The 19,959-nt window shown below is 34.2% G+C and overlaps 1 protein-coding gene across 1 annotated transcript in view; it reads left to right on the plus strand.

The window, feature by feature from the left end:
* The window catches only part of LOC149412023 (uncharacterized), an 86,513-nt gene that overhangs the window by 24,815 nt on the left and 41,739 nt on the right, over nucleotides 1-19,959 (plus strand). The window contains exon 2 of the mRNA XM_089646600.1: nucleotides 13,587-13,807. Coding sequence (XP_089502726.1) covers nucleotides 13,587-13,807 — 221 coding nt within the window. The remainder of the gene's footprint in view (nucleotides 1-13,586; nucleotides 13,808-19,959) is intronic.

Here is a 19,959-nt window from a genome sequence, read left to right on the forward strand (position 1 = left end):
TATTCTTGGTATTCCTTATATTGTAGGTATCGCTTGACAAACGGAGTCTAGAAACATTCGATTTCAAGCAAAATATTGGTTTTTATTTATTTTGTAGATAATTTCATAAGAAAGCAAAAAAGTTAATCAAGTGAAACTGTCACAGACAATCTTAGCTATAATACTGTATTTTTAAAAAGTTGTTTCCTTCATGCGTTCATACATTTCCATTGAAAAAATATTTATGTTAGTAGTTTGCATTTATATTTTTAAATTGAGTAATTTATTTTTTTATTTGTATTCTACTCAAGCGAAGCGATATAAAAACTTTCAATTTATCTAAAGCATATTTTTTCGTATTTAAAATGTACACCAACTCGTTATTAAGATTAATCAAATTAGTGATTTGGCATTCGGCCGCTGTTCCCAATCCTAATAATCAAATTCTAAGCGAATCACCACTGCACTACGTAATTCCAACACATAATAATTGCTTAAGCAAGCCGCTCAGTCTAAGCCAGTCGGACATCTGGATTAGCTATTTAAGCAATATGTAAGGAAAAAGCTAGTTACAAAAAGTGTCGACAGAGTGAAAAAATACCGCGAATCAATGATCAAATGTTACTCTGACAATCGACAGTCGCGCTCCTTTCAGTATTTTGTGTTGCATTTGTCATTATCGTTTTAAAATGGATAGAGAAGTTTTAGACATTTTAGATATACTAGATATTGCGGAATGGGCCGAAGTAATTGATGAAAACATCGGGTTATACAGGCGGCGACAGGGTGTGGATGTCAATTACATCGAACTATTTATTAATTTACGGACAATATGTCCATTAAAACCATAATATTGACACGAATAAGAAACGTAGATGACAGTGAATGGAGAGTACATGTATGTGAAGGGCAAAGACAATGTAAAATAGAAAAAGTACATATAGAAAATAACTACAAATGAATTAAATGACAAAGAATTTTTTGACCGTTTTCGTATGACGAAAACGTGTTTTTTGTATATTTTGAACCTAATTGAGGAGAATTTAATTTTATTTACGCAAGTCTCATTTTTGCGATTAATGTGCGAAATATTTTGCCCTTACCTCATGTCAGATCTGAAAACCTTTCTATTCTATCAGTTTAATGTTATTCTTCGCACGCTTTGCTTTGATCTCCATTTTAAGGTTTGTTTGGGTTTGTTTTGCTGTCGCACGGAGAAAAAACTTACGTCGATCTGCCAAATCAAATGGGAAGTCCCGATTGTGGCATCACGTTCAAGTTGTCACTTTATTTTTTAATATATTATATACGTTAGTTTAAAAAAATATGAAATACCAGTTTATGAATAACGGTATTTGAAAGAAGTAATGTGTATTAATAAGAGCTACAATAATTAACTCTTTCATATTAATTTAACATAGAAAGTTTTTAATTTGATGTCATTTTGTTGTCTATGGTAATGTGCGGTAGTGTGTGGGGCTACTTAAGTTTTCAAAGATAAAATGATTGGGAACAACGCAAATCGAACGTTCCCTACAAAATGCTTAAAAATCGCTTGGCTGAGCAAAAACAAAGATTTGAACTTAGATAACGATTAAAAAGTTGGGAACAGCGGCCGTAAGCTTCGCCTTAACAACTTTATCTATTAATACAATAACTTGTCTCTCAGGCTCGTAACTAATAACTTACAACTAAAATGTATCACTAGTGACTTCCAACTAAGGTGTATATCTAGCAACTAACTACTGAGACTTATAACCAGTGTTAACTGGTGCATATTTATTTATTTATTTATTTATTACACGCCCTAATGGGCTTTTACACACTACAAAGTTAAATAGTTGAGTATCATAGTTATTATAAATTCTACAAAATTAAAACAATAAAGGAAACATAATACAACGAAAAAAGAAAAATATTAAATGTTACAACAAAAGCACATAATAAAATAAGATAATTAGTAAAAATTATAAGAAGTCTCACATAAATAGATATTCAAAATAAAAAAATAAAAATATATATATTGCGGAAATTAAAGATGTCTATTTGTGTCTCGATATATAAAAGAATTGAAATAAACAATATTTATATTGATTTAAGATGAAATAATATATATCTCCCAGATCAGAATATTTATTTCCGAGACTGTGAAATCTTGGAATCGGGGAATTTTGATAAGACAGTGTCCTGGTGTTGTAAAAATAAAAGGGTAGTAAATTTCGGCAAGATCTTTTGTGTATGTGGATGCTGATTAATTGGAGTAACTCAGGACAGTCAATTTTGTAATGAAGTATTTTATGTAATACTATTAAATCTGTGTTTATTCTTCTTTCAGAAAGTTTTAATAGGAACAATTTATCTAGTAAGTAGTTATAATCAATGTTTTCTACAGGAATATGCAATTTATAGTTTATATACTTCAGGAACTTATGTTGAATCTTTTCAATGTTAATTGTTATATGTTAATTTATGACCAAGTGGGTCGAATTACACGACTAACAACTATGGATTAAAACACTGTTACACGGTCTGTTTTAGAAGTCCATATATATGACTAAATCGATTTTTGCTATTTAAGATAGGATAACTCACTCTTTTTCTAATTCTAATATGGTGGTAAGGTTGGGTTATGGGGGAAATTCTCGCAACTCCGCTCCAGTTTTAAATATAAAAAAACTCACTATGGTGAGCACAAAAAAGCATCTAGTATAAACAATTGTTTTTATTGGAGTCATGATTTTTATTGGGTTTTAACAGATACTTGATTTTCTCGATTCGCCCCTGAGTAACAAGCAGTCTCAAGAAACGGACGCGGGTCGTAATGACCTCTCCGCATTTGGCGGAGGCAAACAGTCAAATAACCTTTGATCAAATTACCAACGAAATAAGAAATTAAAGAAGTGAAAAGTAAATTTTTTGATTTATTGTTTGTAGAAAGTAACAATACCATTAAGATTTAGTATTGGGTTTCTTGTTGCATTTATTTAACCCTGGGCGAGGGTTGAATTAATGAGACGTTATAGGCACAAACGAATATTGGATAAAACACATGTATTGGAATTTTGTGTTTTTGTTATTTGTTATGTCCATCATCAGGGTAAATGTGTTATCTGAATAATTTGTCAGATAACACATCTGCCCTGATGATGGACACTGCAATGATGTCCGAAACGTTGGCTAAAGAAGGAGTTAGCGCAACACGGCATAAAACCCCAATTACAAATAACAAAAATACTTTTAGCCGTGAAAATCTTAAATGGAATTTTGTGTATCAGTGGAACTATGGCATTCGTAATTTGGGGTATAGTGTAAAGGATTAAGGAAATTGAAAGGAGTAAGGTTGTGAAGTAGGTAGGTATTTACCTAGCATTTCACATCGTGTCACAATACACGGCTAATTCCATTTCAAGCAAAGTTTTGATTCTGTGTGTTTTTTTTTCATTAGCTCCACACAAGAGACCTTGAATAATTTCCCAAAGGGCCTATGTCAAATTTGGGCATGCTGTGTGGAGGGTTTTTTTTAAAGAGGAAAAGGTATAAGGGTGGGTAGGAATCTGAGGTCAGTGTGTCCAGGAGTGACGGACCTTTGAATTCATCCCTCCCACTGTGGTGTAAGGCGATGGGTCGAGAGAGTCCTGCTGAAGAGGAAAAAATAACTAGCGAACTTACTGCCTTCTCACATTTTACGAAATCATTTCAGTCGCGACTACTTGAGACTTGAGACGCCTACCGTAAGAAGACAAAAATTCCAAAGTTTGTTCTTATTAGTAAAAAATAAAAATAAATAAATAAATAAAAGTAATTAATAAAAAAAGCATTAAAATTGAAATACAACCAAATGAAAGCACTACCGGAATACCACAGTCATTCCACGATCCAAATCTAATTTTGTGTCCAGGAATTCAATTAGAACACGAGAGAAGAATGCACCAGAGATATTTATTTAGTTTGTGCGATGCCAACTGCCTTGTACGGAATGACCAAGCCGAAAAAACACGGCGTTATTTTAACGAGATCGCCTGTCGTTAGAAACGAATAACAAACGAAATTTTATTAATTGCACGGCTATAAAATTTGATATAAACGGTATTGTGGTCGAAAACAATGTTTTGACCGTTTAAGCATAGGTACTTTTGATTCGTTCTTTGTGTATCGCAATATCTTTTATGCTTTCAAAATATGTACAGCTGAAATATTAGGTTCTTGACTGATGATGTCTGTAAATCTGTTTATATTTATGTTACGTTTCCTGTTTCGAAAATCTGCTGCTTTTACACTTTACCTTCAAGCAAGCCTTACTTTGACTAGATGGCTAACTTTGTGAAAAAGTGATAAGAAATTCCCTCGGAAGAAAAAAAGTTGGTTTTGTTATTTAACATGGCTACTTAAGATATTAGTCGAGAAATGTTTGCTGTATTTTGAATAAGTTTTGTTTTAATAAATACAGGGTGTATCGGCACTAGCCCGACAAACTTTAACCAGCTATTCCTTAGCACATTTGGAGTAAAAAATGTTATGAGCACTTTGCTGTCCGGTAGCATTTTTTTTTCAATTAAAAAAAAAAAAAATCCACACTACATCACTGTCATTGGCATTGCTTTTCGTGTTCAACAGCTGTTATAAGCAAGTATGTCGAAAAGCGTCTTCGCTCTTTCGCACACACTAAATAATAATAGTTAAAAATGTGACGAATGGTGCCGTGCCATTTCGTTGTGATTGTAAAAGTGCACCAATATAGGTACACACGTGCATTATTCAACGGAATTCGAATAAAATATTGCCAGATGGGTTTTCAAACTTTGACAAAGGATAAAACAGTGGTGACATGTGGTGAAAATATGAATAATAATTTTTTTATTAAAAAAAACGTTACCGGACAGCAAAGTGCACATAAGATTTTTTACTCCAAATATGCTAAGGGATAGCTGGTTAAAGTTTGTCGGGTACGTGCCGATACACCCTGTATATACAAAACAGACGCGTACGCCTATTAATTATAATAGTTTTATTTTAAATTATTGTGAATCCTATAACATTCGTATTTATATATCTCTCAAACCATCTTCTTCTTCCTTTTTGTACGCTCACTACGTAACCTTGAATAATTTATTCGATTGTCCCTGTTTAGTATTGAAACAGTTTTGGATAATATCTACCATTTTTCCCATCATACACCTACTGTCATACCTACTATCCATTTCCTTCCTTAAAAACAGCCTTACCCACACTTGAAAATAAGAAGATTTTTTGTTGAATTGTAAATTGTCGCAAATACAGCATTCGAATTCGTGTCGTGTAGCAAGAAGGTGCAATCGTAGTGTCTTCGTTGTATAATTCACATGCTTTGTGCTAAATATCAAAATCATATTAAAGATTATCTCGTATCGGAGGGAATTTCACCCCGTGAACAGTGCAAGTTCGTCGAGCGCCCTATTGCCGGGATTCTTGGGAATTCAATAATAATAATAATAATAATTGTTTATTCCGGTATGTGGGGAGGTTAGTGCAGTCCCATACATTCCATATAGAGACACAACAAAATATATAATCAAAAACAAAAAGATAAAACAGAAAAACAAAGAAAAGAAAACAGAATAAATTGAAAATAAAATAGAATAAAATGATAAAATAATAGAATAATAGAAAGTTGAAGCCTTTAGGGAGCCGTGACTATATTAGGCGCTAGTATTTTTCTCCAGTGTGCGTCAATGCTGGAGGACAGAGTGAGGCGGGCTTCCATAGTGAGGATATTTCCAGAGCTTCTTATCCTTTCCCTCATTCCTGCCACCCTGGATCTAATAAGGGCTGCATATCCAGGAACTCGCCCCTCCGTGAACATACGGGAAGCGCTGCAGTATCTGGGGAGACATAACATTGTGCGGAAGGCGTTGTTGTATTGGACCCGTAGTCTTTCTATACTACTCTTTTTGTAGTTTGCCCATAGTTCGCACGTGTACAACGTTGCGCAGAAGGAAAGGAAGAGCGTCCTTTTTACTGCGGTACTGCAAGGGTGAAATCTTCTACTGAGCATGTTTGCTTTAACGCTGAGAGCTCGCCTTTGTCTATCGATATCATCATCGTCCATCAGATAGGCTGTTCCTACATTCACTTTTCATGTGATTTTTCAAAACTAATTGAATGAGCTTTACATTGTCGTATTTTTATTGTGGATTTGATTTCCGGTTCATTTACGTGTATTAGAACACGTTACAGTCCCAATGAATGAAGATGTAGTAATGAACAACGATATGAGATTAGTCGACAGAAATTAGTGATAAAATGTCATATTGTCGAGATATTGTTCGTAGAGATCGCAAGTCGCACGCTCGGGCATTCGCCAGCTAACGAGGTATGCGACACTACCAACACAAAATGTATTCTTCATTCGCATACCAGTTTTTTCGGCCCGTCCTGACGTAGGACTAATATTCATCTCACGCTTATGGAGGGAGGGTACACACAGAATGCGTAAATATATTTTCTTCTTTTGGAAGACATTACCTCCTCTAATTTTGTGAATTATTGCACTGAAATAAAATCAAAAATACTAATTTCGGTTGTATGTGGGTGAAATCTGGTTCAATGAACTCAAAGTTAAATGATATTTTTAAAATCGGAATTGTTTGTGTGTAGTCTAAGTACACGGTTCACGGTTATGTGCTGTGTGTATAATCCTTCGTGAAATATGGCTCAATGAACTCAAATTGGATGAATTAAAACACTGCATATTGTCTGATTTTAAAGTCGCTATTTTACTTTTGATATTACATTAATTACAAAATTAGTTTCAAAAGTAAGATTGATTTTTATTTTTTTTAAATCTTGTGTTCAATTTTAGAAGAGATATTTTTTTATAAAATGACCTCAAAAAGATAACATAAATAGAACTCATTTTGAGCAACATATATTTAATATTTATTGAATTCCATTCAGAAGGCGAAACAGCTGTCAACCTTAATAATAATAATTACACAGCAGGACTTGTTTAATATACATACTTAGTTAATCACATAAATCAATACTCGCAGTAATCACATGAAAAAAACTAGCTTAAAATCATCATTTTTAAATATAACGTGTAGGTAGATACTTAGAATAATTTTTCGAAGAAAATTTCCTGTGAAAGCTTATCACTTTGTGGTGTCATTATTTATTATATTAAAAAACAAATAACTTTGTTTACATCACTTTACATACAAAGTTCACCTCATCAGGAGCAATATATACTGTACTGTACTTATCTGTAAGTATATACTTAGAATAAGCTTCTGTAAGATTCCGAAACTTACGGTAGAGATATTAAATCATTAAATTGAACCTTTTAATCACTGAGCCGTAATCAAAAAGTCACAGTCACATTGAAATTAACGAAACTCACAACATTTAATTTTAAACCAATCATAAATTGGCTTGACCGTACAAAACCTGTTATGATTTTTATGATGTTTTATAACGGGTGGATCTCGTTGAAAAAGTCTAGCGGTAGGGCCTTATTCACTTAAGGGGTAAATGTTCGGCCGTGAAAATGTCTCGCTCTGTAATTCAGAATGAGCGTGTTCACAATGAACTAATGCGATGCAAACATTGATGTATTATACTTGGATGAGACATAAAGCGAAAAAAGAAGTTTCACTTTTTTACCTCCAACTGCAATTACTCGTATTATTAAATTGAACAAATTCTAAACCTTTCTCCTTTAGAAGACCGTCGGAAAAAATCTGATCCCATTTGTTTCTTTAAATTTATCAACAATTTTATTGACTCACCTACATTACTAGAACTCATCTCATTCAATATATCTTCTCGTAGGCCCAGAAATAAAGAACTGCTCTTCCTCAATCAACACTCGACTAATTATGCTTATAAGTCAACATTGTCCATAATATGTAGAATGGTAAAATCACGTCAAAAAGTTGATTTTTTTGGTATAAGTCAGAATGTTTTATGTCGCTCACTATGCAATTGAGGATATTTTGTATCACTTTATTTTTAGCAAGGTGTTGACTTGACTTGACACTTCTCTTTCATTTTTATTTTCTTATGTTTTCCCTGTTTGTCTCTGCTTTTATATACCATCATTTACTATTGCATTGTACATTGTCCCAAATCTCGTGTCGCTTTGTAATATATTGGACGTAAGTCCGTTAATTAATTAATAAATAAATGACCTCCAACGATCCCAGCGCTCGTAATAGTAAACCACGTTTCGACGAGCTATTAGTATGCAATAGAGCCTGTAATTGTATTGTTCGATGGCTACATCAATATGTTATATTTTTCATATTTCCCATTATTGTTTATCATCTCTACATTGACAGCTGTTCGCTTAATGATTAACTGCGCATCCTGTCGCACTTCCCAATGCTATTTTTATAAATATAATCAAGTTAATACTCTGTGAATGTTCCAAACCAAAAAAATATTAATAATAAAGTTTACAGCGCAAGAATATAACAAAAATACATCCGCCGTCAATTCTGCCTACGTAATTTTTGAAAGTAACAACTGAAACACGAATTTATAACATACTATCTAGACAAAAACTATGTTAGTTTTGGGTTATAATGAGAATGACAAATATTGTCTCGCGTTAAAAGACTCGCTGTGTGAATGTATTTGCGTTTATAAAAATAATAAAAACTCTGTTACTTTACTAGGCAGGTGCTAACTGTGGCGAAACATGTTAATTGGAAATATTCATCGTTAGATTATGACCCGTGTTGCAATAAACTTTCATTGGTTAGAATTAAATTTACAGAAGCTTCGATAAACTTACAGAGCTGAATCAAAACCTCCTAGATCACAAGGCCGGGAACTGAAGCAAATCAGCGTCCTAACTGGTATGGGAACCTCGAAAAAATATAGAGGAGAAGTACCGAATATGGGATAGCTTAGCTAAAAAATATCCCATTAATTATAATTAAATCGTTTATTGAGTATTACACATTGAATTTTTTGGAAATATAGTTATGTAACTTAAAATGTTTACGAAATATTAAAATAAACTCAAAAAGGTCTTCATTTTGGACGAAAAGTAAAACAATAGAAAAAACAGGTTTCGAAAAAAGTGCTCCTATTATGGGATGCACGGATTTTGTTAATTTTGCAAGCAATAATCACAAATAAAATCAATATTTTCGGCTCCCGAACACTCAATGTGGCACCAATGGCGGCAGGCTATACATTATATCCACTCTTCGCCTCTGATATCATGGCTGTATAGTCCTGAACAATAAGCACAAACCGCATCGGACTCAACATCACGAGGTTGGATTGCTGTCGAAATGTCTTCAGAAGAATGGGATGACAGCGACATATGTGACATCTCAGAAGAAGACGTAGAGTCGTATCGTAGCCTTCTGATGGGTTTCTTCAAGACTTCTTTTTTCACTTGGACCCCACTAGTGGAGGGCTGATCGCATATTTCCGTGCCTTTTTTCACAATGCCCCTTTTCTTCTGCATGCCTTCCAGCTCAATTTTATAAGGAGACGACGAAATTATGCAAGTTTTTCCTGCTTTTCTTCCTCTAGTGGAAACTGTCTTTTTCTTATTTGGGTAGGGTGCAATTATATTTGGGCTTACGAGGACAGGCTTGGGATCAGCAGATGGAAGAGACGTGCTAGTTGGAATACTGATTGAGTTGGGACAATCATTTTCTTGATCCTCATTTTCTAGGAAGTTCTGCTCGCTGAAGATATTCCGGTTGATGGGGTAAATTCCAGTAGCTTTGAAACCGTTCACGGCTAAAGCTGCACATTGTATTTTCAGGTATGCTTTTCCAAAAAGTTCCACGATATCAAAGACTGACAAAAGCCTCTGATTCATCAGAAGCCATTGCCGAATTTCTTCACTGTAATACGTCTTTAAAGCTCCCATCACTGTCTTGTCGAGGGGCTGCAATTTGTGGGTAGAATGTGGAGGTATGCACAGAATGGTGACATGATTCTCTCGAGCTTTATCTATAAGATCAATGTTGCGTGTGTGACTATAATGTCCATCAAGGATTAACAGAATCGGATTTTCCTCAGTTGGTTTCGTATGTTCGATGAAGTGCTGGAACCAGTCCGTAAATAGTTCTGTTTGGATCCACCCTGATGGATGACATCCTCCGATGGATCCTGCCGGTGCTCCTTTCATAAGTAAAGCGTTCATTTTTTTCCGGGGAAAGATTATCATTGGCGGAACGAAATCTCCGGCGGCATTCATGCTGAGACAAATCGTTATAAGTGATCCTCTTTCCGCAGAGGTGATGGCACCGACTTGTTTTTTCCCCCTCATAGCTACAACTTTTGGAAGTTTGGACTGCACCACCGATAGGCCTGATTCGTCGACGTTATAAATTCGGTATGGGGGAAAGGATTTCTTCTCATATTCCTTCTCTAAAAGGTCGAAAAATGAACGAACATTATTTTCAGTAAATCCCTTAACGCGAGCAAACGATGTGCCTGTTGGCTTACGAAGAGAAATAATTTCCTTGTGGCGATTTAAATATCCTTTTAACCATTTTCTCCCAGCTGTTTCGTTTTTAAATGGGTGCTGTAGATTATTGCGAACTGCTAGTTGATATGCAAGTCTTTTGATATCTTTCCTTGTCAGTCCGTAATACCGCTTTTCCATTTCTAATAGGTAATCCCGCAACTGTCCCTCTAAAACTGGTCCCAAGACTGACTTTCGTCCCAGCGCAGCTTCAACAGCATCTTCTTCAGCGCTCGGTTGCATAATCTGAATAAAGTGCTTCGAGGAACCTCGTAAAGAATAGCGGCTTTCTGATAACCCATGGTCTTCGTCTTTACAGCTTCCATAGCCTTAAGCATTTTTTCTTTATCCCACGTCTTCCGCTGTTTTGTCTTCGACATTTTGAGGTTAGTGTAGGCCAAAATAGATAAACCTGGAATATCCAAAAAGACATTTAGTTCTACTAGAATTCCATATTGGAAACACTGTTCCTAATATGAGTATTCCATATTAGGGACATCAAAAATCCCATATTTGGAACAAGATCAATTCAAACAAATATATTTATAGAACAAAATCTACTTGAATTTAACTTCAAAACATTTTTAAAACATAAAATTTAAATAATAATTTGGTCGATCAGTGAAAGATTGTCAATTTTGTGGAGAAAATCTTTTGAGAAAGAATAAAGTGAAACTTACATAAATATTATACCGGTGTGGCACAAAAACTTGATCACTCTCTCAGGCGCGTGTGTTGTGGCCGGCGTCCGAACGAGTACTGACATGTTCAAGATCGTTCGGTGGGGAATAGGGAACGCTGGGTTATAGAAGCTGTTCTCGCATGCATTTTGAGAAACATGACCATCTCATATTAGGGACGTATGCCATATTCGGTACATCTCCTCTATATATATATTTTTTTTTAATTAACTAAAACATTTTAAGATGTTTTGATAAATGAGAATAAATTGAAAAAAAAATGAATATGTAAATTTTTGTAAAATCCCATACAAGTTAGAAAGCTGGTTTGAATGAGTGTACCGGTCTTGTGATCTAGGAGGTTTTGGTTGAATCTATACAATTAAAAGTACATTTCAGTGTGGAGATTGTATTATTTTTTTTTTCTCCTTTTTGAGGGATATTGAATGAGAGACCTCTGAAAATAAAGCTGTGTTACTGCTTGGCCACGCAGGTCATCATAATACTGTTATCCAAGGCCAACAATAATAGTACACGTCTAGGGGCGCAGCGGATTTCGAAGTGTTAAGTTTACATTTTTGACCAAAAAAATAAATTTTAACACACATAAAACATCATTAACAGACCAGTTAGACAAGCGTACAAAGGAAACAAGGAAATACAAGCTTTGGATAAAGACATTATCAATACCATGCTCTAAAAACATTCAACACTTGGAAACAAAATTGAGGAAAACAAAAATAAATTCACACACAAAATTGTAAAATGGATTAAAGAACAAAAAAGACAATATTACTAAAACCAATATAAATCACACATCACTCACAAACACACGAGATTATACATATTTCTCTTTAAATGTATAATATAGATTATTTTTTATATTATAAAATGAAGGCCTCAGCACGGGTAAGCCACCCTGTGAGGCCAACATTACTGGATAACTTTGAAATGTAACAAAAATTGTACCAAATAAAAAACAAAAACATTTTACGGAATTAAGTCAGTGCCATCGAGCAACGACGGTTTGAAAATGACGGTGATTATTCTTGATTTTTTTTGTTAGATATGATGTGTGTGTTAATTTACAGCATATTAATGATTTACAAGAAATTACTATATATATTTTAACAATTTTAAGCTTTTTTCCACTCATTTTATTTTTGACCTTTTCAACTTTAGACTGTTATGTAAATACTCATAATTTCTTAAAATTTCTAGGATTTTTCCATTAAAATAAATTTTTTTGTGGAATTCATTTGATATAAACTCATTGTACACCATCCCTTTGATTTTTTTATGTGAAACCGCACAAGAGCCCCAACTGCTCCCAACCGTCTGGAGCCAGTGAGACTATTATATGAGGGTATGTTGTGAGGCTGAAGGTAGTAAGGAGAGGAAAAAATGAGACGTGAAAAAGGAAGTCTATTCGGATCTGGTCACCAAACATGGCCAAAGCCATTTCAAGCAATTTTCAATTTTGAATGGTGGTCTTATACCAGGGCGATACTGAGAGAATCTTCCGCGCTGGAACGTGCTACAAACGTATTATATATTATTTTTAATGAGTTAATTGTGAAATAACACAAGTTAATCAAATAAAGTTTACTTAGGCACGCCAGGATTTGAACTCGCGACCTCCGGCTTGCTAGTCGAGAGCATTACCACTCGACCGTGGAGGCTGTAAAATTCAATTTACGACTTGCTGAAAATTTAGGCTGTGATGTATGTAATATTCTAAAATTCAATAATACGTAATTCATACATTTTCAGCACCTACACATTATAATGAATTTATGCTGCCGTTCTTACAATAGTTATTGGTGTACCTAATTGTCAGCATAATTGCGTTCCAAGCCTTTAATCGGGGTTCGATTCTCGGCCGTGGCAATTATAATCACCATATTTTTAAATACATATGGTTTGAATTTAGATTTTGTTTTCATGATTAAATTAATGAATGAAGTGGAAATTAACCCACTTCCCGACATCCGAACGAGCTGAAACTCGACAGATATACTCCTTGTCGATGTCGATGTCAATGGCAATCAGGCACACACATGCTCGCATACAAGCATTTTTCTGAAATAGGATGGCATTACATTTAATAAATAAAAAATTACAGAAAATAATAAACAAATGAAGTGAGTAAATTAATTTGGCTTAGGTGTTAACGTTATTGACTCCAGTCCCTGGGGAGGAAGGGTCAATCCTCAGTCCAACCATTAAGAATAAAGTTTTATAGGACATTTAAATTTTTCACAGCAGAAGGTTTAATCCTCAGTCAAACCTACTTTTTTTGTAACTGTTCTGTTTCGACATGGAACCCCTTTAACTGTGTTACGTGGGACGTTTTTTATACCTTTCAATAAAAATTAGTATTAGATCGGGATTGCTGTGTAGCGTAATATAAAATAATAAATAAATAAATTATTGTTTCGGGTTTCCAGGTCAGGCCGGTGTGAACCAGCTAGGCGGCGTGTTCGTCAACGGGCGCCCCCTACCGGACTGCGTGAGAAGGAGGATAGTTGAGCTGGCCGTGATGGGCGTGCGTCCCTGCGATATCTCTCGCCAGCTGCTCGTGTCCCACGGCTGCGTCTCTAAGATCCTCACGCGCTTCTATGAGACCGGCTCCATACGGCCTGGGTCCATCGGTGGCAGCAAGACGAAGGTTAGTTGGCTATTTATTTGACAGGCGTAACAGGCCATTCCGGCCTCGTTCGGCGGACATCTTGGATATCAGTATGTGGGCCTTTATACCGATGGCATTGGTGGAATACCAGTGACTTGCGTTGCCCATTGACCAACGGCAAATACACCTAGAATAATTATAAAACTTCTGACATAATACTCCATACATTCTGGTTGCCTTATGCTACGTTAGTGCCTCCTAACGGCACGAGTTGTGAGGCTTGGTTTACTTTCATTTTTTTGCCAGCCAATTCAAGTAAACACTGCCAATATTTTACTGGAGTTGGACTTACCTATTATCAATACTCGAGAGCCATAGCAGTCAGTAAAAATTGGCATAACTTAAAAAAAAATTTTTTTTGACAAGTAATACTAATTTTTTGTCTCATTTTTACGCGAAAAATGTCCACCGTATTAACAACGATTGGATCATTTCTATAGCTCCGTTTTCTTTAGAAAATCACTTCAAGGGCTCTTATATTAACTGCAAGAAAATCGGTACAAAAATAAAACGCATTGTAAGTATTTTTTTCCAGTAATCTAAATGATAAGAAGATCCATGTGGAAATTGGACGAAAAAAAGCATTCCGTATAACGCCCATTATACACAATGCACATATTATTTTTTAAATATAAAATTCAATAATTCAACTTGCAGCTTATTTAGACGTTTCATGTTACATAAGGTATATAGCTAGGTAGGTACATATTACAAAAATCTACGACAGAAAAAACATAATTTTCTTTTCCCGCAAACTCTCGTTCTCTTGTAAAGTTCCTAACTCGGAATCATCTCCACCATTAGACACGGTCCCAGATTGGAGGATTAATTCCTTTATAGCGCTGTAAAACCATACACTTTATATGGGATTATTTATGGTTCGACATGCGATATAATAGAGTTGAGGCTAGGCATCACACGGAAAGGCACACCACTGATAGCTCCGTTATAACATCTCTCTTTTTCTCATAACGACTCGTGTGTCAGAAAGAGATATTACATCGGAATTCTCACCTGCAGGACCACTGAATAGATAATTGCAAGAAGTGTGATCTTTACCGATTTGAAATAAAACCGAAGTCTTCAGTTTATGTAAGATCTCTTCTACTCCTAGGCCCAGAAAGGTCAGTGAAATTGATTATCTGTTTTGGAAAGAATGTAGATATTTGAAAATGTTTGCACGATTTCATCAGGGCGCCTAGCACAGTCTCGTCGACAAGTAAGCAGAATTCATACGACAAACTAAATCATCGACTTTTGTTTAACAATTTCGCTAGCACGCCCATCCTTACCTATATAATTAATTTATTATATATTTTACCTTCCACTACGATGGCAACACTAACACATTTAATCATAGTTGTTTGTCCTTTTGAAATTTCAAATTCAAATGAGTTCGCTTTGCTTAAGCGATGCACTACGTCATGTAATATTTTGAATAACACACCTGACGTAGATGGCGATAAGGCTTAAATTTCCGCTTAACACCATCCACCTGTTTTGATTTATGCAAGAAAAAAACATTGCCAAAAAGTGCCTTTTATTTTATTTAGTGGATGTTCAGGCACAAATATTTAAATGTTTTTCTACCATTTTATAAGTATTTGCCACATTATACAATAAACCATAACCAAAAATGGGTTCGTAAGTAGGAGATTTTGAACTTTATAGCAGTTTTCATAGGCCTTTACTTTATTTTTTTTAGGCTTATAAAAAGACTTATCTAAAAAATACTCGATTATTTCAAAGGCCAAGATGTATTCTACTCGCAGTATTTAACTAAAGCATCTGAAACATTTCTAGGCGACCAAACTTTCAAAACAAAAACACACACAAAAACTTACCAAAAACACATGATTTTGCATTACTACGTATGGCATCGCCTTAATCTGTTACGTAGACTTATCATAGACAGTTGTTTGTCCTTTTGAAATGTCAAATTCAAATGAGTTCGCTTTGCTTAAGCGATGCACTACGTCATGTAATATTTTGAATAACACACCTGACGTAGATGGCGATAAGGCTTAAATTTCCGCTTAACACCATCCACCTGTTTTGATTTATGCAAGAAAAAAACATTGCCAAAAAGTGCCTTTTATTTTATTTAGTGGATGTTCAGGCACAAATATTTAAATGTTTTTCTACCATTTTATAAGTATTTGCCACATTATACAATAAACCATAACCAAAAATGGGTTCGTAAGTAGGAGATTTTGAACTTTATAGCAGTTTTCATAGGCCTTTACTTTATTTTTTTTAGGCTTATAAAAAGACTTATCTAAAAAATACTCGATTATTTCAAAGGCCAAGATGTATTCTACTCGCAGTATTTAACTAAAGCATCTGAAACATTTCTAGGCGACCAAACTTTCAAAACAAAAACACACACAAAAACTTACCAAAAACACATGATTTTGCATTACTACGTATGGCATCGCCTTAATCTGTTACGTAGACTTATCATAGACAGTTGTTTGTCCTTTTGAAATGTCAAATTCAAATGAGTTCGCTTTGCTTAACTGACTTTATTAATCGTCATTAGCCATTATATTTATATGTTTTACCTTTTGAAATCACAACATCATAAATATGTTCTAATAATGTAGAAACATAAATACATATTACAGGGTGTTAAGGTCCAGTAGTAAACATTCAAAGATGGTTTTAAAGGGAGATGTTTAAATACGAATGTTAGAGGGAGCGAGAATTAAGAAAATATTTAATAAAACACGACTCATTTGAAATAAAGCAAAAATCTCTCTACAAATGCTTTATTTGCATTTAAAGATACACTGTGTATTTTTTCATGCGTATAACATATTACATAATAGAACAAAACGTGTTTTTAATAATTTTCGGAACTTACTTTGGGATTTTTTTCTATCTAAGGAATTTCATAGAATTAACGTTTCGGCATTGTATAGAGATTATCTTCAAAAATGACATATATTTTTTTAGAACTTAAAGAGTTAACGTGAAACATGTTATAAAATAGTAGAAATTGGGTATGGGGGGGCTTAAGAGACGCATATACGTTAAAGGACGTACTTGACTAATTCTAACCAGTGATTCCTGATATTATCTGAAATAAAAAATGTATGGTTTTTTTTCAACTTAGAACATAAAAAATCAGTGAACATCTGATTAAAGTAAGTCCAGTACGTACCTACTGTTTATCCAACAGTCATTGACATTTGTTTTTCATTATTTTTAATTATTTCATTTTTTACACATTTAATAAAATTAATGACTTGCTGTAAAATTTTCTTAAATATATTTTTTTCCAAATATTTTCAAAAGCCGCAGATAATTTGGTTGTGTCTCACGGTTACCACATATGGAGTCGATTTTATGGTAAAACTTATTTTCATTTTAGCTTTTGTTTTCCAGTAAATCGAGTCCGAAGTGGGAAATTTTGCTAGGGGATTAATATTTACCGTTTAATGTCTATTAAAATGCATCAAAGCTATAGAATAATGAATAACACAAGAAGTGACTTGTGGGCGTAGTTTTAATCCAAATATTTGTCTAATCCAGTCTTAAATTTCCAATACACTGTATTTGCGAAATTAAAATGTGGTTTGAGATTTATTATATCAGGTTGTGTAGCGCTGGGCTATTGAGTCTAATGGAACATTAAATTTATTTCCATTCTAATTTATATTAAAGGCACTTCTAGTGTTGTTATTTATTCTATGTCAATGTGACTCCAAAAGTTTCTTTAACAAAAAAATTTTCTTAAACTTTCTTAGTTGCAGAAAATACCAAAATGCTTAAAAAAAATTTGGGTTCTTCGTGTGATGTAGATTCACCAGTTTCTCGTTGTATCTACGAGTTTCCCGACACCGTGTATAGTTGGAAGGCCTAGCTGTCGAGCTGTTGAGATTCCGTTTCCCCAGTTCAATTCTGTCTCCATTCAAAAAGAAGTAAAAAATTGAATTCAAGTGAGAAATTTTTGTTTGATGTTTTCATCGATATGTTAGGTACCTCCCATGCAAATGTTGAATGTTTGTGCTGAGACTCAGAAGCAAGGAAATATTGACCTTACTTCTAGTTCATATCAAACCTCTATTATGTTTATCTCTTCAGTGTGTATAAGACTGTACACTGTAGTGTTAGATACAAAAAAACCGCTTCGAACATCTGACAGTTGACACCTCCGTATTAATTCCCTTATAATGTTGTTTATGGGCCAATTAATGATAAACGACGATAGCTGTGAACTTCAGATGTGTTTTTTGTTTGTTACGTTTTACGGTGGGACATAGGTGGCTTTCTGATGGTCCCACGACTACTGACATCATAATACATTGTGATATTTATAAATAAATTTTGATTTACAGTCGCTTTCATCGTTCAAAAGTGAACGAACGGAAAGCAGAATCAAAATTTGTTTTCAAGCAGAAGGTTCCGTAAATATTTACTACTGTTTAGACACAAGCATAAATGATTTGATACCTCTCCAATTATTATACGCTCCTGGTATAGTAAAAACATTCCGCGAGGCGCACATTATCTAACAATCTTTGAAAATAATATTATTGTGTAAATAAATAAATAAAAATTGTGTAGACATTATTTTAAATCCACAAAACGAAAGTGCCTGAGAAGTATGTGAGGTTAACTATGTATTGCCGGAATGCAAATCAGGAGAATAAATCGAGTAAATTTGCGCTTTGAGCTTTTTAAGATTTGAGCTTTTAGGATTTGACCATTTAAGATTTCAGTTTTTTTTGAGCTTTTATGTTTTGACTTTTTGTTGAGCTTTCAAGTGAATAAAATACTTGAGTCGGAATAACAGAATGACAAAATATGAGACTAAGTATGAATGTGAATGAAACAAGGAATGTGTGCCAAGACTGAGATGATTTAAGATAAACTAGATGACGCGTACCCGGCGTTGCACAAACTTTTTCTACTTTCTATAAATATAATATGCATGTGATATACATATAAACTTAGTGAAAACCCTATGAAATCCGCTGCATAGTTTACAAGAACTAAGCACATAAAATAGACAGACGCGGATAGCGACTTTATTTTAGTAAAATAGAGCAGATGGTCACCCTATGATTGTGGCTGATCAGCCAACACTGGTACTTTTTAATACTTATTTAGTCAGTAGAATGTTATTGTTGCAAACTCTAAATATACTGCCCGTCTGTAATTTAAATTCGGTTAAGTGTAGTGTTTATTATTGTAACAATTTAGAAGGTTGATATTTTTAATATTGTATTAAGTTCACATGAATATTTTTTTTTATTTACTATAATTGTAAGCTGCTTAGTTTCCGTAGTGAGATTATTGGCTTATGATTCTATTGTAATATATTATTTTTTCAATAAATAAATGAAAATCGTGGGATAACACAAATTAAGGCACCGTAGTAAGCGTTCAATGTTGGTTTGAAAGGAAAATATGTAAATATGAAAGTTAGAGAGAGCGCGCTAATACAGGGTTTTCCAATAAGAGGTGTTATTTTGATATTCAATCGTAAAAGATCAATGGTTTCGTTGCTTTTGTGGCTCGTATCACCGTCTTGTTGAAAGTAAACGTTGTCCAGATCAATACCATCCAATTCCGGCCCATTGCCACCGAGGTGGAAATGGGCCTCATCACTCAAGATGATTTGCATTTGATTCACTCAAGTGAATTTTAATAATTTCAATGCGTTGTGTATCGTTCCATTTTTATTAATGGCGTAGTTTCTACTTGTCAAATGTCAAAAAATGACAGCTTCAAAAGTTACATAATTTACCGAAATAGCGGGCTATTCAAAATAACACCTCTTATTGGAAAACCCTGTATTAAAAAAACGATAACAATCAAGCGAAAATGGTAAAATAACATATTAAATAACAGAACAAAACGTGTTTTTAATAATTTTCGGAGCTTAATAACTAAATGATAGATAAATGTAAGCACATTATCTTCAAAATAAACTTTTTTTGTATCTTAAAACTTAAAGAGTTAAAAGGAAACTTGTTATAAATCGGTAGAAAATGCGCTTAGTCAGATAAAATTTACGCCTGCACGCCGGGATTCGAACCCGTGACTTCTCCGTATTCGTAGCCAAGGCTCGTAACCACCCAACCACGGAGTCCGTCATAGAATTAAATATATATTTCATT

This window comes from Hesperophylax consimilis, chromosome 24 (genome assembly GCF_061612785.1).
Source record: "Hesperophylax consimilis isolate HC1 chromosome 24, BYU_Hcon_1.0, whole genome shotgun sequence".
In the NCBI taxonomy this organism is placed as follows: domain Eukaryota; kingdom Metazoa; phylum Arthropoda; class Insecta; order Trichoptera; family Limnephilidae; genus Hesperophylax; species Hesperophylax consimilis.